At 43.8% G+C, this 21,648-nt stretch overlaps 1 protein-coding gene across 1 annotated transcript in view; it reads right to left on the minus strand.

The window, feature by feature from the left end:
- Nucleotides 1–2,028: 2,028 nt before the first annotated feature.
- The window catches only part of rtf2 (replication termination factor 2), a 60,996-nt gene continuing 41,376 nt past the window's right edge, over nucleotides 2,029–21,648 (minus strand). Inside the window, 3 exon segments of the mRNA XM_052031369.1 lie at nucleotides 2,029–2,560; nucleotides 7,629–7,718; nucleotides 10,640–10,694. Coding sequence (XP_051887329.1) covers nucleotides 2,361–2,560; nucleotides 7,629–7,718; nucleotides 10,640–10,694 — 345 coding nt within the window. The 3' untranslated portion in view covers nucleotides 2,029–2,360.

The following is a 21,648-nucleotide window of genomic DNA, read 5'->3' on the forward strand; positions in this document are numbered from 1 at the left end:
GCTCTCACACACAAATAGCAAGAACATTGCACCACATAGCTCAACAAGGTACGTGCTTTGGAAGACACCAAGATATACAACTGTTCTGCAGTTCACTCCATAAATCTCATTAACAGCAAAAGGCTGGTACTTGCACATTAACGATTTAGACTTAAATGGACGGAGATTCATGAAAAAAGTTGCAGATGATATAATTGTCCCTTGGCTGAGACCGCAGGAAGACATAGGGGGTCCACCTTCATCTTCCTGCGGTCTCAAGCAAGGGTCAATTTTTGTATCATCTGCAACTCTTTTCATGGGCGGAGAACTGGCAAATGGAATGCAATCCAGAGAGCACGAGGTGATGCATTTGGGAAGATGCAACGAGGCAACGCAACAGGCAGTAGATGGGAGGACCATCGAGTCTTGTGAAGGTCTACTTCCACAGATCCTTAAAGGTAGCAGGACAGGTCAATAATATGGGATGCTTTCCTTTCTTTGCTGAGGTATAGAATATAAAAGCAGGAAGGCTTTCCTGGAGGTATAGATAGCACTGGTCAGGCTACAGCTCACATTCTGTGTACAGTTCTGGTCACCAAATTACAGGAAAGTTGTGATCAGAGTGGAGAGGGTGCAGAGGAGGCTTAAGATGTTGCCAGGACTGGAAAATTGGAACCGTCAAGGAAGGTTGGATAAGCCTGGGTTGCTTTCTCTGGAAAGAGTGGAGGCTTTGGGGAGATTTCATTAAGATGTGCATCAGAGGTGTCAAAAGCCAGTTAAAGTAATTGATCTAAAGATTGGAAGGGAGATGACAAAACATTTTCATCCAGAGAGCAGTGGAGCTCTGGAACTGAGCCGGAAATGGAAGTCGAGGCAGAAACCCTCATCGCATTTAAACAGTGCTGGATATGTACTTGAAGAGCCATGATCTGCAGACCCAGTACTGGAAGGTGGGAATTCATCTGGGTAACTCCTTTCCACTAACATTAACCTGCCTTGCAGATCTTCTATGAATGCATCATTGGGTATATTCAATAGCACAGACTACTCCATGGCAGGGGAGTGATATCACAATCACCATGACTGCTCTGTTACAGCACTTGGTATTTTTGGGCAGTCACCTCCTATCACCTTCCTTAATGTATCCAAAGCATGGAAAAAGGCCTCAACTAACTTGCAGCCTATGTCCTGTCCGGAAAGTGTGATGGAATCTCCCTCTTCGATTCTCATTCTGGGCATCCCACCATTACATCACTGAGGGGACAGAAACGGGCCCTTTGGGCCAACTCATCCATGCTGATCATGATGCCCATCTTCGCCAATCCCATTTGCCTGCATTAGGCCTGTGTCCCTCTGCTCCTTTCCTAGACAAGTACCCGTCCAAATGCCTCTTAAATGTTGTAATTATATCTGCCTCCATCATCTCTTCTGGCAACTCATTTCAGATGACCACCTTCAAATCTCCTATAAATTTCTCCCCTCTTACCTTAAACCCATGACCTCTAGTTTTAGACTTCCCTACCCTAGGAAAAGACAATCTATGCCCCTCATAATTTTATGGACCTCCATAAGGTCACCCCCTCAGCCTCCTCTATTCCAGCGAGAATAGATCCAGCCTATCCAATCTCTCCTTACAACTGCAGCCCTCTGTTCCAGGCAAGACCCTGGTAACTCCCTCCTGCACTCTTTCCAATGCTACCACATCCTTTCTGTAGTGTGGTGACCAGAACGATGCACAGTACTCCAAGTGCACCCCGACCGATGATTTGTACAGTGTGGCCCGATCAATGTTTTGTACATTGTACAAAGTGCGCAAACACATTTCTGATTTAACCTGCTAAGGTGCATGTAATTTTCTTTCCACCGCCCCAGAACTTTATTTACCTTGGCCTTGAAAGCATTTGAGATATTTACCAGCAGTATGTGGTCACGTGCTTCTTTTCTCAAAAGAAACCAAGCTCTTAATATCCTGAAGGTATGGAAGAAAACATATTTCTTGCTAGAATAAGGCACATTTTCTGTAGAATGCAAAAATTATGTGCACAAAAGAACATTTGGCGAAAAGTTTAATTAAACACAGATACAGATGTCAACATAGATCCTCACAAAAAGTCACTGCAGTAGAGGACAGATGAGACCATCACCACCAGGTGTAGCTTGCTGAGCGTCAACTAACAGGCAAATGCTGATCACATGGGTTGTATAAACATTTCAGATAGTATAATGGTTGATAATATCTTAGAGAAGCTGCAAACAAGTTCTTAATTGCTCCTGTGTGTTAGAGCGCAAGAGAAAGTCTTTAAACATGAATAGCTTTATCCTATCCATTTAAAGCCGGTTAGAAAATGATAAGAACATATTCCTGAGCATTGCTGGCTGGCTCAGTAGTAATAAGCTGTATGAGTGATCCAGTTGGGCTTCTGTTCTCTTGAGCGTTTAGCTGAGCTGTGGGATGTGAAGATGGATTTGTAAGCCTCAGATTTTTCTCCCATTTCAGTAAAAGATCGTTTGGCAAGGCTGGTAGCAGGTTTACAAGTTTTCCCAGAAGATGTGGATGTTGAAGATGACAACTGTCCATTTTCTAGGAGAAAACAAATAGAGGAACCATTAGATGCCCACTTTGAATGATTGTTTTTGCCCTTCTCAATAGCACAGACTGAGATGTCTAGGAGACAGGAAATGAATTAATGAATTGGTCCACCGTTTGGGCTTTGCACTGAAGATTTCTCGACTTGCGTCCTGTATCTATGAGATGCTGTAATCACTCCCACCACCAATTAAAAGTGTGGAAAGAAACACAGCAGTAATACATTAAGTTATTGTATCACCTTCTGCATATGAAAATCAGGCTCGAATTTTATATATCAGAGAGAAAAGAGCTTCTGAGAACGCTGAATGACACCACTAGTACCACGGAAAACAAGGCAAGAACTTAAGGAAAACATGGCCTGTTGATCTGGGGGGACCATGTGTGCACATGTCCCATTTACCAAACGAGACTAGAGTCATCAACACGTGAATTTTCAAGATCTTCCCAAGGACACCTGCTGAAGTAGATTTTAACATCATCTAAAGCTGTTTTTCCTCACAATAGAACAAGGGTGCGTAATATTAAAATTAAACTGCAGATATAAGACAGAACCTTTATCATAAAGGGTAGTGGAAATCCAAAACTCTTCTCACTCCCTCCACCCAACAACTCTCACCCAAAGTGTGGTAGATGCTGAGGGGCCAATGTCAAGTCCAGAACTGAGATCACCTTAAGGCATCAAGAAACATGGACCATTGACATGCAGATCAGCCAAATCTATTTGCATGCTGAAAGAGGCTTGCAAAGTTCCAGTTCCTTGAAGCAATAATCAGAAAGTGTCAGATGCAACCTGGCAGCCCCGGGAGAGGAAACAATTAATGATTCAACCTGCAAATCTTTGTAAATGTATTTTTAAAAGGAAACAGAGCAACAGGTTCTAATGAAGGGGAGGGGGGAGGGGGGAGTAAAGAATGGTTGGGCAGGAGTGATTAAATGACAGAAGGGCTGATATTTAGACAAATAAAAGACACAAAAGTAACATCTTGTCTTCAGAAATAGTCTCCGTTTATCCAGTACCCTCAGGACTTTGGACTAGCAGATTTTCCCAGACGATTGGATGTTATTCCTATTAATATTTCATTGTACTTTCAATTCATTTTTTTTTAAAAGATGTTATAACATAATGTAATAAAATTTCCAGCAACTCAGGCGAGCTTAAAGGGAACACAGGAGTGGAAGCCCAGTGAGGCAGATCCTGTATAAAGACAGAGGTAGATAAGCCAGAGGCTGGAAGTTTTACTGGGTAATGCGGAAGCACAGAGTTGAGGCCTCGATCAGATCAGCCGTGAACATATTAATGGAGGTGGCAGCTCAGAGGGCCAAGTGATTTTACTTCTGCTCTTCTCCCAACTGAAGAATACAGAAACCATTACATTTCACACATCTTACCAATTTCACTTTCATCCCCTTTTTGAACATGACTGCTAAACCGTGGTGTTCTCTTCAGCTACAGCAGACGTCAAAACATTTTCAGCAACAGGACATCCGGCTACAAAAGCACACACCTTCAACCTTTCATCAGTGTTGTCATCAATAAATTGCTACATGCCTTCTCTTCACACTTGATCTTAATGAATTCTTGACTGACTGACTTGCATCCTGTTGAGTGAAACGTTGCTCTCATGACAGCCTACCCTTGCTGATCTACATGAAGCCCCCATTCTCTTTGAAACCTTCTCAACAGCCACATTTCCCCCACCAAGCCCCCAGTTTGCCCCTCTTAACTTGCATCTTTCTAGGTGTTTGTTTCTAGTTAGTCCTTTAACATTTTTTTTTCCTCATTCACACACGAAGAGCTAGGGGAACTTATGAATACTAAATACAAGACCACACAAATAAAAAGTCTTTGTCGTTCTGGCTTGAAGTGTGATCTTTGACCAACTTCAGCTCCGAGACAGGGTTAAGAAGATGAGTGCTAGTGTCTGCAATGCGATTGTTGGAAGCTATGGTAGATAGTTCAAGGTGCAGCTCAGTGGTATTCAACTCAAATACAGCTAGGAAAAACATGGACCTTGCCTCGATTGTGCTGAGGATTTCCAGCACTTTGTTTCTATTTCAGATTTCCAGCATCTGCAGTATTTTGATTTTCAAAATCCATTTTTGCTTCTTTGACCTGGAGTAAACTAAACTCGTAAAAAGATCATGGCTTGATCTGTTCATCTTGTTGCATTCTTTTTAATCAATACTAATTGCTTAGTGTTGGCTAGTGGCATTTTTTGTTTATAAGTACAGTCATATTCATAGATACACAGCACAGGAACAGGCCTTTGGCCCACCGAGTCCACACTAACCATCAACCACCCATCTACACTCACTCTACAGTAATTCCATTTCTTTATTCTCCCCAGATTCTCAAACTCCACACAGACAGCAGCAGAAGTCTCTGGCACTGAGGGGCAGTGGCCTTGTTAGCTGTAGCACACAATGGTACAGCAGCAGTCAAAAATTTCCATGCAACACGCCTTCCCAGAAGCACAGTTGCTGCAAAGCATGTGGGGCAAGTCCAGATTTTCACTTCAGTAATTTCTTCCAATTCCAAAAATTAAAACTATAAGGTTTTTGAAAAGTTTAAAAATTGAAAAACGCCTAGATGTGTTGTGGTCACACTTGTTAAAGTGTCAGGCAGACTGCACCACCTAGTCACAGCTTGGTGTAAATTTTTACTTCCATTTACAAAGACACATTCACTTTAGTTTGTCCTTTTGCACCGACACCCCACATCCAACCAGTTGCGCTAACTTGCAGAACAGTCTAATCTGTAGATGGCATAAGGTAACGGTGACAGGACTGGCTCGAAGGACCCACGGAGTTTTTTCCCCAGTCCATCATTGTGATATGCTCACCGACCTATGCATCACAATATCTACTCACGCTACTCGACCTATGGCAGAAGCCTGTTCCATCGTTGTTTTATTGCCTCTGACAACAGAAGCATAACATCATTCATGTAAATGCCAGCTTCACACCCAAGACCAACCTCTGGTGGAAGGGGCATCAGTAAACTAATCAGCACAGGAAAACTCTGGAAATACCTCAGCAGGCCAGGCAGCACTTGAGGAAATAAAAACTTTTTGGGGTCGATGATCTTTTCTCAGAATAATAAAACGTTAAAATGTTCACTGCTCTCCTCTCCCCACAGATACTCCGACTTGTAAGTACTTCCTACTGCAGGTTTCCAGCATCTACAGTGGTTTATTTTTGGTACACACCATTTCTTGATCTCTCTGGATTGGGAGAAAGCATGACATCTGCCTCCAGGGTCTTTCTGCCCAGCAGAGTGGCAAGCTGCCCATGCTCCCCGCTCACTGACAGCACTGACCTGGAGCGAGTTCTTGGTCACCGAGGACTTGATGTTGAACTACAAGACCCAGCCCCAGACACAACCAGCTGGTGAAACCATACCCCAAGGTGTACCAGCTGTCAAAACTGTCAGAGCTTGGAATGGCTCTGAACAGGTCTGACGTGCAAACATGAAAACTATTCAGAACTATTAAAATTAATCAAGCTATTAGAAATAAAAACTAATTATTTAATTAATAAACACGTAAATACACCAGCTCAATCATTTAAAAATATTAAAATTTAGAGCAATTTGCTGATCGTGCTCAGCCCTGAAGGAATGGAGTTGCCGAAACTTTCACCTGGTCTCACTCTGCACAGGCTCGCAGCACAGAATTCCCCACACAGCTGGATTCCACAAAGTCAGAGCAAAGTTGGGATAACAGTGGCACAGATCTTTCGAGTAGCTTGGGACTTCTGCATTTGTGTGAAAAGCCCTCAGAGGATTCAGACCGTCAGTCTGGGCCTGTGTGCTAAAAGAAATGCTGTGTACCACTTCTGCAACGCTTTGTCTTTCAATGCTTAGTTGCACTGCTGCATTTCACCTCCAACAATAGGAGCAGAGCTGATCTGCAGAACTCATGGGAACTGTTCAACCCATAACAAGTACACTCCAAAACCAAGGTTACCACAGTTGGTCTGCAGGGTGTCTTTATCGAGCTGCATTATGCAGATGATGTTTGCATTTATATATGCTAAAGGCACCGAACAGCAAGCCATCATTCACTCATTCAATGAGACGTACAAGAGGATGGGCCTTGCATTTGACATCTGCAAGACCAAGATCTTTACCAACCTGTCCCTGCTGTACCACACTGCCCTCCAACAGTAAACAGAGTCCCTGGAAAATGTAGACCACTTCTCATACATCAGGATGATAATATTCACCACCTTCTTCAATGCACCAGCATGGGCTTTGGTCAATTGAGGCAAAGTGTGTTTGAAGTTCAAGATCTTAAACCTGCCTCACAACTCATCATCTACCCCGCCCTCCTGTATACTTCAGGACTACCCACTGCAGACACCAGGCAGTATCTCAAAATCTTTCAGATTAACCAGAGGGATAAGTCAGGGTCCTCTCCAGAGGAAACAACCCCTGCAGTCATCTCCCCTGGGCAGGCCATATTGTTTGCATGCCTAACATCAGCCTGCCTATTCCAAGCTCCGTCATGGGAAGAGATTACCCAGCCGAGAGAGCAAAAGGTTCAAGAATGTGCTCAAAGACTCCTTGGGGGGGACAAACATTGCAACATCCCCACTGACTCTTGGGAATCCCTGGCCCATGACAGGTCAGAGTAGAGGAGGAACATACAAGATGCCATTGAGAACCTCGCGTCCATGCATCGGGAGCATGATACAAATGGTGGAAGGAGTGATCCACCTCACAAAGTACTGACCCATCTATCCCTTCAAGTACTTCCTGCCTCATCAGTGGAAGAGATTACCGGTCCCACACTGACCTCAGTCAGCTCAGAACCCACAAAACTAGATTGGTATCAAGTTGATTCTGAAGTACTACCCAAGAACAAGTTTATAGAGCAACTTCTGAGGCAAAATTCTCATATAGATTATGGTCAACACCTTGGTATAAATGGCAATGACGACCCTTGATTCATTTCAGTAATACTGGAGATCTTGAGTAAATACAATGTACCTGATAGCCAGAAAGTGCCAATTTCAAATCAACTTCTTTCCACATGATGTGACACACTGAACTAACCTGCAGTGCTGGTGCTTGATAAAGTGTTTGCCATCTTGTCAACTGTACTTTTTCTCTCCTCATGCTTCTGGCTTAATGGTCCCGAGACTTCTGTAAAGTAAAAGGAAAAGAATACGTGAAGGAATTTATACAACTTGGACCCTGTACCTGGGCCATACATCTTTAAGCAAGGTCTTCTGTCATGCTTTCAGCTCCACTGTTGCAGGATACTCCTGTTTAACTATTAATCTATTCTGCAGAAGTGGCATTACTTAAATTGTCTCTTATATACAAGCTCAGGTAACCAGAATATTTTCCCCAGTTTTTCTCCACCCAGGGCTCTGCCTGTCATCATCTTCATGTCCCTCTCCATCCACATGATCAATTTTGAGAGTATGTTGGTACATGATACCCATACTTGGATATATTCTCTTCTAACTGGGCGTCACACCAAGCCATTCAAGAGCAAAAAGGCTGCATGCCCTTTCCCTTCCTCAGGCCAGCACACGCCATACTGATCCCAACTGCAGCCCCAGTTGACATTAACCATCTCAGCAGAACCTTGGAAATGAACCTGGAACCACCTCTGGTCCTCACTGCTTAATGGGAGTTACCCTCATCCAAAGCATCATGATTGAAGTGGATAAAATGTCAAACTAGCTACTGCACCACCATCAAGAGAAATTCCCAGCACATAAGATTTCTGATATCACACTTCCTCAGGTCATGGCTAGAGTAATACGAGGCTGACCCATCATCGAACAAGATAATATATAGGTGTTTCTGTGAGTGGGCCACAACATCTGCAAATAAGAAAATGAGAGCAGCTGGGCAGAGAACGGAAGGCATAGCTGGGAAGGAGCAGGGCGCGCAAGCACGATCAAACTTAGTCACGCTACATCAAGCCATGAATGGTGGGGGAACAGGTGAATGATCATGAATTATCAGTATTGCTGAATGGTGCAAAAAAGAATATGCTTTTGCTTAGGGATGGGTACACAACAGGCAGGGTTGGGTGGCAAGAGGGGGTTGAGGTATGGGGAGGGCAGTGGGAGGATTGAGAGCAAAGCAGGAGCGTTCAGCAGCATTACCAACTGGCCCACCGCAACACCCTAGGGATCACCACTGATCAGGAACTTAATGGATCAGTCACAAATTCCACAGCTGCAAGCAGGTTTGAGGCCAGCTATCTTGTATTGAGTGATTCACCTCTTGAAGCCTTCCACCACCCATAAGGCACAGGTCAGGAGTATAACAGAACACTCCATTTGCCTGGGTGCGTGTAGGTCCAACAACACTAAAAACAAACATCCATCCAGGACAAAGCAGCACGTTTGAATGAAACCTCTGTCTGCTGCCCTAAATATTCATTCACTCCCTCCCACCATAATATATCATGTAGGAAGGTCACCCTCTGCAGCCTCCCTTCCAAGTTACACATCATCCTGACTTGCAAGTACATTGCTGCTGTTTCATCATTGTTGGGTCTGATTCCTGGAATTCTCTTATCAAAAGCAATGTGGGAGTGCTTCACTGAAGGACAGCTGTAATTCGAGGAGGCAGCTCAACACGTCCTCAAATAATGGCTGGCCTTGCCAGAGATACACAGGACTTGTAGACTGTGAGATCCAAGGAACAGCAATGAGATGAAGATCACTAATTTACTTCTCAGAGGAAGCTGATTGGAGAACTTCCCTTCACTTTAACGAATGTCAGACCTGTATCTTCCAGACAGTTAGAACCTTTTTAACATCTCATCCTAATTTACAGCAACGCTGAACAATGGAGTTCCAATCCAAAATATGTTGTCAACTTTTACAGTGTGCTTGCAAATATTTTGTCTGAAACCCAATGCAAATTGAGGGTAGTAGTAAAGCCAATTTGTTTGTCTGTCTAAAAAGCTTTCCTGATTCTTTAAGATCTGCCTGTAAGATTTGATCCTCATTTCAATCTCTATCATTGACCGTGACATCTAATTGTTCACCCTCCAGTTGATCTGCGATATTTTTTGGCAACATACCACCCGAGAATCACTTTTGTGACCATAAAAAGATCTGCTTGCTCCCCAAACTTTCCAACCCCTATAAATACTAGAAAGAGTACAGAAAAGATTTATCGGTCACCTGGACTTGGGGGCCTGATTTTACAAGGATAGGTTGCACAGACCAGGGCTTTATTCTCTGGAACATAGGAGATTGAGGGGTGACTTGATAGAGGTGTTATAAGATCACCAGGGGTATAGACAGGGCAAAAGCACAAGTCTTTTTCCCAGGAGGGGGTGCTAAAACAAGAGGGCAAAGGCTTAAGATCAGAGGCGAGATTTTAAAAGGGACATCAGGAGCAGCAAAGGGTGGTGCACATTTGGAATGAGCTGCTAGAAATAGTGGTTGAGGCAGGCACATTACCAATATTTAAAAGCCATCTAGGTAAGTACATGGATAGGAGAGGTTTAGAGGACTATGGGCCAAACACAGGCAGATGGGACTAGTTCATTGGGCAACACAGTCGGCATGGATGAGTTGGGCCAAAAGGCCCATTTCCATGCTGTATGATTCCAAGTATAGCTCATAACCTGAAGCAAACAGAGTTTAAAATAGAACATAACCAATTACCTACCAACTAACTCAACAGCAACGCACCCACTAGTTCTCGCACTCAAACTCTGCCTTTCAATCTCCCGCAGGGGAGACTCAATCCCCTCCTCAGTATACTGCCTCTCACTTTCCTGCTTCTCATACTCATTTCCACATTAATTTATTACTTGAAAGGCTGCACAGCACTAAACCATCAGTGCTTTATAATAGACTGTAATGCACAAGGTCAAGGCCCAGACTGGAACTCCCAGAACATACCCTATATACATCTGGCAATGACTTCACAAAATACTACACACATACCATACTTCTTGTAAACTGCTTTGCACTTTAACAAAAGCCGTACGTACTTTGTGGAAAAGCTGGGAAGTGAATTACTCACTTCATCAATCACTAACCTAGTGAAGTACATTTCAGTGTTAAGTTTTATACTAGTACCTTTGACAAGTCCAGCTTTTGAAACATCTTCAGTGGTCTTAGATTTCTTTGTTTTCTGGGAGGGAAAAAGAAAGATGGCTATATGTAAGAAATACAATTAATATGTGATTGAGTTGTAATCAATGTTGTCAGTGCAGAGGACTGAAGCCAATATGACAACACAAGGTGAAAATGCTGCGGTCCTGCTGCTTCACCTGCTACAGTCATCAGTTTAGAACTATGAGCACAGCTCTGTCGACATTCAATTAGTGACCTCAGTACAGGCATTACAACCAGAATAGATCCGGGGCAACCTGGGATGGCAGAACTATCACAAGAGGGGAGATTGGATCAACCAGGACATGTATTCATAGAGTCATAGAGCTATACAGCATGAAAACAGGCCCTTCGGCCTAACTCGTCCATGCCAACCAAGATGCCCAGCTAAGCTAGTCCCATTTGCCCACGTTTGACCCATATCCCTCTAAACCTTCCTATCCATGTACCTGTCCAAATGTCTTTTTTTAAAGTGTTATTATTGTACCTGCCTCAACTGTTTTCTCTGGCAGCTCATTCCATATATGTAGCACCCTCTGTATGAAAGTTACCCTCAGGTTCCATTAAATCCTCTCTCTCTCACCTTAAATCTATGCCCCTCGTTCTTGATTCCCCAACCTGGGAAAAAAGACTGTGCATTCACCCTATCTATCCCCCTCATAATTTTATACGTTCTCCATAAGATCACCCCTCAGTCTCCTACACTCCAAGGAATAAAGCCCTCTGCCAATAACCCAGGCCCTTGAGTCCTGGCAACATCCTTTGTAAATCTTTTCTGCTCCCTTTGCAACTTAATGGCATCTTTCCTATAGCAGAGTGACCAAAACTGAACACAGTACTTCAAGTGCAAGCTCACCAATGTCTTGTACAACTGCAATACTCAATGCCCTCGACAGATGAAGGCCAGCCAAAGGCCCCTTCTTCACCACCCGGTCTACCTGTGACTCCACTTTCAGTGAACCATATACTTGTACTCCTAGGTCCCTCTGTTCAACAACACTCTCCAGGGCCCTGCCATTCACTGTGAAAGTCCTACTCTGGTTTGACTTTCCAAAATGCAAAACCTCAATTATCTGCATTAAACTACTATTGTCATTATTCAACATACTTCTCCAGCTGATCAAGATCCCACTGCAATTCCTGATAACCATTCTTCACACTGTCTACGACAGCATCTACTTCAGTGTCACCTGCAAAACTTACCAACTATGCCTGTACTCTCTCACCCAAATCATTGGCAAACAACAATGGGCCCAGCACTGACCCCTGAGGCACATCACTAATCACAGGCCTCCAGTCCCAAAAAACCATCTTCCACCATCTTGCAGCCCTTCTTAAATAAAGGCACAACATTAGCCACCCTCCAGTCTTCCAGCACCTAACCGTTGCCAACGATGACGCAAATATCTCATCCAGGGCTCCCACAATTTCTTCTCTAGCTTCCCAGTGTTCATGGATATATTCAATCAGGCCCTGGAGATTTATCCACCTTCATATGTTTTAAGATATCCAGTACCTCCTCTACTGTAACGTGGACTATTCAAGACATCCGATTAGTTCTCCCCAAGTTCCCTGGTCCTCACGTTAGGAGAAATATTCAAGGACCTCACCCACCTCCTGCGGCTCCACACACAGGTGTTCACTTTGGTCTTCGAGGGGCCCTATTCTTTCCCTAGTTACTCTCTTTCCTTGATATAGACAAGACCTCTTTGGATTCTCCTTAATATTTTCTACCAAACTATATCACGCCTCCTTTTAGCCCTCCTGATTTCCTCCTTAAGTACACCCCAGCATCCCCTATACTCCTCCAGGGATTCACTTGATCCCAGCTGCCTGTACCTGACCCATGCTGCCTCCTTTTTGCTGACCAGAGCCTCAATATCTCCTGTCATTCAGGGTTCCCTACTCCTGCCAGCCTTGCCCTGCACTCTAATAGGAACATTCAGACTTTGAAATCATTATCTCACTTTTAAAAGCCTCCCACTTGCGGACGTCCTTTTGCCTGCAAGCAACCTATTCCAATCAACTTTTGCAAGTTCCTAATACTATCAAAATTCGCCTCCCCCAGTGCTCCTCCATTGACACTTCAGTCACTTGCCCTGCCTTTCCCCCCCCCCCCCCCCCCCCCCAAGACTAGGTCAAGCTTTGCCCTCTCCCTAGCAGGGCCCTCCATATATTGCCTGAGGAAACTTTCCAGAACACACTTAACTTCCACCCCATCTAAGCCCTTAGCACTATGGCAGTCCCAGTCCATATGTTCCTTCCTCTGGCAGCTCATTCCATATACTACCATCCTTTATGTGAAATAGTTGTGCCTCAGGTCCCTTTTAAATCTTTCCCCCTCTCACTTTAAACCTATGCCCTCTAGTTTTGGACTCCACTACCCTGGGGAAAAGACCGACTATTCACCTATTTGTACCCCTCACGATTTTACAAACCTCTACAAGGTCACCCCTCAGCCTCCTACACTCCAGGGAGAAAACAAAACAGTCCCAGCCTATCCAGTCTCTCCTTATAACCCAAGTCTCAGTAACATCTTGTTTTGCACTAGAGTTTAGAAGAATTTCATTGAAACATACAAAGTTTTAAACAGGGCTAGGCAGACTGCATATGGAGAGGATATTTTCCTTGCCTTAAGTGTCTAGAATGAGGGGCCATACTCTCAGTAAATTGGGTAAGGCATTTAGGAGTGAGATGAGGAGAAATTTCATCACTCAGAGGGTGGTGAATTTGTGGAATTCCCTACCAGAGGCAATGAAGGCCAAGTTAATGAATGTACTTAAAGATAGATATTTTAGGCATAAAAGGCATCAAAAGGTATAGAAAGAGCAGGAATATGGAATTGAAATGACCAGTCATGATTGAACCAAATGATGGAGCACACTTGAAGGCCAAATGGCCTGTGCCTGATCTTACTTTGTTTTTCCCTGCAGATTTTTTCTCCCCAAACAAAAATCAAGATCTGCTGGTGAGGATGGGAGGAAAGAAATTGCGGGAAGAAAGAAAGCATTCAAAAATTTGAGTTCAAGGAAAGATATTAGAAAAGGCCTTGATATAAGCAAAATTGAAATTACAGCATTGAACATGCTTAAAGTTGAGGACCACAAACTATTAGGGCAGGCAGAGCATTACGTTCCATACAGCAAAATGGTTAAGGCTTCCCCACACTGTTCAGTTTCTGACCAATTGTAGTTGTCTTTCCTCAAAGTACATAGGCCAAATTTGAGTGTAGTTTTCCTTTGGGACAAAGATTGGAGATGGCCATCACAAAGGATCAATTGTGAACTTGTTTGAAACTAGAACTGCAATTAAGCATGCAGACAAAAGAGCAAAGCTATCATCAGCTGAACAGTTTCAAGGCTTTAAAAATAAAAGCACCATTGAGTAGGTTTAGCAGCACTGCTGTTGACCACAGTGCCTCAAGAATGGCAAGGGTCAGCAGCACTATCATCCATTACTCAGTCAAAAATAACTTTTCAGATAGAGTCGACGTCTTTAAATGAAAATCTCATTTGCTTGGAGGTCAAGCACACACCACAAGCATTGTTTGCATCAAAATATAGCACACAACCAGCATAATCAAAGACCCCACCCACCCCGGACATTCTCTCTTCTCCCCCCTCCCATCGGGCAGAAGATAAAGGCTGAAAGCACGTACCACCAGACTCAAGGACGGCTTCTATCCCACTGTTATAAGCCTATTGAAAGGTTCCCTAATACGATAAGATGGAATCTTGACCTTAAAATCTACCTTGTTATGAACTTACACTTTGTCTACAGGCACTGCACTCTGTGTAACTGTGATGCTTTATTTTGCATTCCGTTTTACCCTGTACTACCTCAATGCACTGTGTAATGAATTGATCTATATTGACAGTGTGCAAGACAAGTTTTTCCACTGTACCTCAGTACAAGTAACAATAATAAACCAATTTACATAGAACAGTACAGCACAGGGACAGCTCCTTCAGCCCACAATGTCTGTACCAGCCATGATGCCAAAGTAAACTAAAGCTATCTGCCTGCACATGATCCATATCCCTCCATTTTCATGAATGCCTCTTAAAAGCCACTATTGTGTCTCCTTCCACCTCTTTCCTTGTCAGCATGTTCCAGGCACTACCACTCTGTTTAAAAACTTAACCCACACATCTCCTTTAAGCTTTAAAGGCAAGAGAGGGAAAGTTATGCCCTCTAGTATTTGACATTTCTACCTTGGCTTGAAGGTGGCAGTCTGTGCCATGAACTAGGGAGGACATCTTGTCAGTGTTTTCATCAATTTGTTTGTTTAACCAGTCCAAATAACTAGGTATGCCCAGTGTCATTAGTAATCTACTTTTGCTCCTTTGTAACCAAGAGGATGCCACTTAATTGCTCGGCCAATACAGGCAGTTCGATTTACTCCGCAGTTTTGCACTGTAAACAAGGCTACCAACAACATGTGGGTTGAATGATTATGAATATTATCATTCAACACACATGTTGTTGAGGGTAACATTGGATTCTTCAGCACTGTATAAAGGTTGCAATAAAACATTTTGTTTTTCTCTTTTGGGATGTTGGCCTGGGTGAGGATGCTGACACTGGTTGGTTCTAAGCCTGTTGGCCCATCCTTATCGTATGTTAAGGAACTATACTAAATGAAGCTCTTGGTCCCAGGGCACCCAACTCAATCTCCTACTGTCCCTTCTCCAGCCCTCCCCCAACTTCCTCGCCTTACACCAATGCTCCTTGAGCTGCAATATTTCACACCTCCAGCATCAGGGACTCCATGCTACTAACTCAATCCATGTTTTCTTTGCTTCCTTACACCTAAGTGCCCTGAATTTGTCAGCTATGTGCTCAATACTTCTGTCAGCACTTTCTGTAGTGCTATGGAATGCTGGGATATCCCCACGCTCATAGCAGACCTCTGCATTCTCATGTTTGCAAACATTAAGTTTACTAGTTGACTGGTTCCCTAAAATAGCAAAGATATCGCAACAATGTTATTCACTGTGATGCTCTACAACTTCCCTTTTTCCCATCACTAACTCTAGTGCTTTTAAAAAAACTACTGCCTTTGGTTTAGTGCACAAAATAGTTAGCATAGGACAATGCAAGAGACAATAGTCCCCTTGGACTGAAAGGTAACATAAGCAACCCCGTCATTCAAGAAAACGGCGAGAGGAGAAAAATGAACTCTGCATGAGAGAACCTGGCATCAGTGTGAGGGAACACGCTGAGATCTATTATTAAGGACCTGTCTCTACTGAAATCTCTTAGAATTCCCAGGTTATGGGCTGGCAAATCTAATAGATGTATTGAGTTTTAATTCCTCTGCTGGTTTTGTACTTTATAAATGCCAATTTCTTACCATTCTTCACCCTGAAGGGATGTTTGGTTTTACATTTCTTCCAAAGTATTTTGTTTCTTCCAATAATGATAGATAAGATCAGATATCTTTATTAGTCACATGTACATTGAAACACACCGTGAAATGCATTATTTTGCATAGAATGTTCTGGGGGTAGCCCGCAAGTGTCGCCACACTTCTGGTGTCGACCATAGCATGCCCGCGACTTCCTAACTTGTACGTCTTTTGGAAAGTGGAAGGAAATTGGAGCACCCGGAGGAAACCCACACAAACACGGGAAGAACGTACAAACTCCTTACAGACAGTGGCGGGAATTGAACCCAGATCGCTGGCGCTGTAATGGCGTTATGCTAACTGCTACACTACCGTGCCTGCTGTCCCTGGATACAAAGCACAGTATCTGAGCAGGGTTTCGACTTGAAACATCAACAATTCCTTTCCTCCCACAGATGCTGCTCAACCCAGAGTTCTTCCAGCAGATTGTCTATGCTTCTGAAAAGGACTCTTTTCAGGAAATCTGGCTTCTCTTCTACCATAGTTGGTCCTCACTCGCATTTTCTCCCGGATGTCTGATCTCAACACCAACCCCCAAAGAGAACAGCGTTCTCTTGGTCCTCACCTCTCACTCCACTGGTCTCTGCATCCAGCACACCACCCTTCGCCCTTTCAGCCTGCTCCAAGAGGATCCACCACCAGCAACATCTTCCCTTCTCCCCTACTCTCTGTTACCACCCTGACAGTACATAGAGTTTAGCTGATATCTGCCAACACCCAATGCACCTCCCCACCCCTACTCCTCCACAATATCTCCAACTACTCCCTGATCCAAGCTTGGGTGCTGTTTTACAGCCCAGTGTTAAGATATTACTGGACAACGTTCATCATGAATTCATCCGTGGTTCTGAACATTTATTTTCCTTCCAAGTCAGTGCCCCTCCAAAATCCACAAACTTTTTTGGTGATCTGGTTGTTGACTTACTTTTGCAAGAGCTTGATCATATATTATCCCCTCCAGTTCAGCCTCGCAGAAAAGTATTCCTCTTCAACTCCATGATGACAGCCTTAGGGGCTGGTCTTGCCACTGTAAATACTTTAGACTTGGCAAGTTTAGATAGCAAGTCTGTTCATGTTAAATACATCCTAGTCTTTAGATAACATTTGCTCAGATGCTTGAGGTGATGATATTAGTGATGGATGATGATGATAATAATAATAATAATAATAATAAAGTGTTATAGAACAACATGCCCACATTATTAACCAGACCTCCAAGCAGCTAACAAGAGGGTACACTTGGCAATATTTCTGGGTCCTGAATGTTAGAAAACTGCAACAGGTTCAACAAAGTCTAGTTCCTTCTTGGATAACCAAACCACAGCTCATCTCTCTCACCAAGCGGTCCTATCTGACAAACATTCCAGCATGCCAACTTTGTGGAGGTTCACCAGAGTCTGCTTCACTGACTTGTGCTGGAGCTTTGACTGGAACTATTGGTTTCATCTTAGGCATATCCACCCTTCCACCTCATGCCACTGGTTACACCATCTTCACGGTTGGCACTATTGGATTAATCCATTCTGATGTATGGATGGGGTACTCCTTCCCTTTACCATTCGCTATTGAACAACATGGACATTTGCTGAGCTCATCCCTGTCTAAGCATCAGTCCACTGATAAGTATATTGTTTGTCCCTATCCCAGTTACCCCACAGCTCCTGCCCTTTGCGGTTTTAAGTCGAACACCATAGTTAACTGCACTATTGAAATTCTTAGTTTAAACCACTGATATTAACAAGGTTGCTTAAGGGCAAATATTGCCTTCCAACTTTTGCCCCCACATTCCCCAACTCTACCTTTTCACGTAATGCTGCCTTTCCCATATTTTGTTTCACTTTGCAGTTTCCAACCTGAGTTAGCCCAATCGATTTAGTTGATGTTCATAAGCAAGAAACCGTCTCTGTAAGCATCACACATCCCCACCACGTTATCCTTCACTCTTAACTCCAGCCATATGCTCATGATATTCCCTTGCTCCCTGAACAACTTTATCACATTAGAGAACAACTCTGCCCTGTGCTTCTCACCAGGGTATACAAGCTGCAATCTGAGATACACACTTCCATATGGTGGGATAACTTGTGGAACTGGGGATCCAATATTTAAATACATCCATGGATAAGTCTTCTTTCACATATTGGTGATGAGTGGTGGCATCTGTTAGTCTCGCGAGACCATGGATCTGCGCATGGAGAATCTTGCTTCAGTCGGTAGTGGAAGAGCAGCGTCTGTTGTGACTGTAGAGGCCTACACGGGAGTGACAATCTCGGCTGCAACGACTGCACTTGAAGGCGCTGTCCCCTCGTGTTACTTTGGTGCTGTTTTTCCAGTGAGTGCGCTTTTCTTCAGCAGCTAGTCTCAGCTTCTCTTCTCCTCATTTCAGACCTGTGTAGTTCCAGCCTCCAGCGAGAGCGACCACTTGCAATTTCTTCCCACCTCTCGATGTTCACGTTCAGTGACTTCATGCCTCTCTTGCAGACATCTTTGAAGCGAAGATGGGGCCGTCCTTGCACTCTCTTGCCGGAGGCCAACTCCCCGTACAGCAGGTCTTTCAGGATCCTCCCGTCTGGCATTCAATGTACGTGGCCCAGCCAGCAGAGACAGCGTTGTTGAAGCAGGGTGAAGAGGCTGGGTATCTGAGTGCGGGTCAGGACCTCATGTTGATGACTTTGTCAGTCACTTGATGTCCAGGATGCGTCTCCGGCTACGAAGGTGGAAGGCATTAAGACGCTGCTCCTGTCTGGAGTAGAGGCTCCAGGTCTCGCTGCCGTAAAGCAGCATGCTGAGGACGCAGGCCCCGTAGACTGCAACCTTGGTGTGTGCTGTCAGCTTTCTGTTCTCCCAGACTCGCTTTGCCAACCTGGCGAATGTTGAGGCTGCTCGTCCAAACCATCTGTGATCTCATATTACACAAACACAGCAGACAATGACTTTGTCTAACAGCCGTATTTCTATATTCTTTATTAATTTATTATTCATGATTAGTTTCAAATAATTCAGAGACTTGCTACATAGTTTCAAACAATTGCAAAAACACTCTACTTGGATTTGATTACCTACTCTGAACCTGGCTGACGTTCGACGTGACGAATGTTCACATATTACTGTTACGCTTATTTAATTAATTGTTACTGTCATCTAATTGGCCTGTTGCGAAAAGAAAATTACTCAACAAATATGTGAGGAATTTATGTTACTGACCCTGAGCAGATAAGGAAACAGACACCCTGTGACATTGTGCAATGGACCATCTGATAAATCGCAAAGGTGCAACAGACAAGTTGATAATCACAGAACTGGTGGTTAAAGTAATTATGGAATAGTGCTGGCAGGAATTTGAAGATTAAAAGATAAGTGCCTATACGGAAAGTAGTTGTGTTATAGCCATGTAATTGGTGGAAGGAAACAAGCTATGTCTGGGAGACATGCAGAGAAATCTTTAAAAGGGGCCTCACAGGATAACCTACAGCAATAACGCTGTAGACTAACCATTACAGAGGACGAGCCCGAGTCAGGGACTCGGGAGAATTCGTCACATCGAACGTTGGCCAGGTTCAGAGTAGCTATACTTTCTCACCAATAACCTAATCAATTATACCCAATTTTGGTTTAACTAGGAACACCCAGCTACAGACCTCATCACAGCCTTGGTCCAAACGTGGAGCAAAGAAATGAATTCCAGAGGTGAAGTACGAGTGACCACCCTTGATATTGAGAGACTAAGTATGGCGTCAAGGTGCCCTGGTTAGTGGGCAAAGTGGTTGGAGTCATACCTCACACAAAGGAATAACTGAGGTTGTTAGAGGTCAATCATTCCTGCCCAAGACATCACTGAGCTCCTCATAGCAAGTGCTAGGCCCAACTATCTTTTGCTGCTTCAATTACCTTCCTTCCATCATCAGGCGAAAGTGGCTTATTCACTGAAGATTGCACAATGTTCAACTCCACTCAACTCCTCAGCAAATGAAGTGCCTCTTGCCCATGTGCAGCAAGACCTCGACAAGATTCACACTTGGGCTGATAATTAGGAAGTAGCATTCAGGCCACAAAATTGCTAGGCAATGACCATCTCCAACAGCACAGAGTCTGACCACCTACCCACACATGGACGCATGTACACACAAATGCACCCATTCAAGCAGGCACATATAAACAAATACACACACACATGAACCTACACACAAATGTATATACCCATGCCCATACCAGTCACAAACACACAGAGGAGACAAACACAGACACGTATACTCTTCGGCACAAATATTCCTACACACGGAGACAAACCGATAAGCCCCATGTGCACATGTCAATGTACTTGTGTGTTTGTATTGTCTCTGGCAGTACAGAGACAACACAAACACACACTCAAATACATAGATAATACATATACACATGCACAAATCAAATGTGTTCCCATATAGAGAAGCACAAGTAGACATGCCTCACAACTCAAACACACACACAAAAACAAGTACATATAGACACATGCAATTCACACACAATACACACAAATACATATAGACTTGCACCTACACAGTCACACATGCATGCACATAAACACACAAATCCATATAGCCAAATGCATGCATACTCATTTATGTACACACACACACACAGTGGTTTGTATATGGACAGAAAAGGTTATCGAAAATTACAGGGAGATCTTGATCAGCAGAGTAAGTGGGCTGAGGAATGGCAAATGGAGTTTAGTTCAAATAAGTGCAAGATGTTGCATTATGGAAAGTCAAATCTAGGTAGGACTTTGTGAATGGTAGAGCCCTGGGAAGTGTTGCAGAACAGAGGGACCTTGGAGTTCAGGTACATGGTTCCCTGAAAGTGGTCACAGGTAGACAGGATAGTGAAGGAGGTTTCTGGCACGCTGACCTTCATCAGTCAGAGCAATGAGTATAGAAGTTGGGAGGTCATGGTGCAGTTGCACAAGATGCTGGTGAGGCTGCACTTGTGTTCATTTTTGGTCACCCTGCAAGTTGGAAAGAGTGCAGAAAAGATTTCCAAGGACGTTGCCAGAACTTGAGGGACTGAGTTGAAGGGAGAGGTTGGACAGGCTGGGACTTTTTTCCTTGGAGCTTGGATGGGCATCTTGGTCAGCGTAGACAGGTGGGCTGAAGGGCCTATTTCCATTCTGTGCTCTATGACCACTTAGGATAGAGCAGCCCAATTGACCAAAATCCTATCAACCACCCTAAATAAACATTCCCTTCACCAGTGGCTGCAGTGCATAACATCAGCAAAGTGCAGTTACTCACCCAGCATCTCCCAAAACTCTGACCTCAAAGTACAAGGGCAGAAAATGATGAGAAAACCACTTCCAGCAGGTTCGTCTCTCAATTGAACACTATCCTGACCTAGAAATACATCAGGCCCTTCACGGTTACAGGGTCTATATCTGGGAACTCCCTACCCACCGCATCGTGGGCGTCTTCACGAGAAGAATAGCTGAGGTTGGAAAAAAGTAGCAAACCACTACCTACAAGGGCAATAAGGGATAGGCAATAAATGTCAACAACACCCAGATCTTGAAAACAAATTATTTAAAAAA

The sequence above is a fragment of the Pristis pectinata genome, chromosome 16 (genome assembly GCF_009764475.1).
Source record: "Pristis pectinata isolate sPriPec2 chromosome 16, sPriPec2.1.pri, whole genome shotgun sequence".
NCBI classification, from domain to species: Eukaryota; Metazoa; Chordata; class Chondrichthyes; order Rhinopristiformes; family Pristidae; genus Pristis; species Pristis pectinata.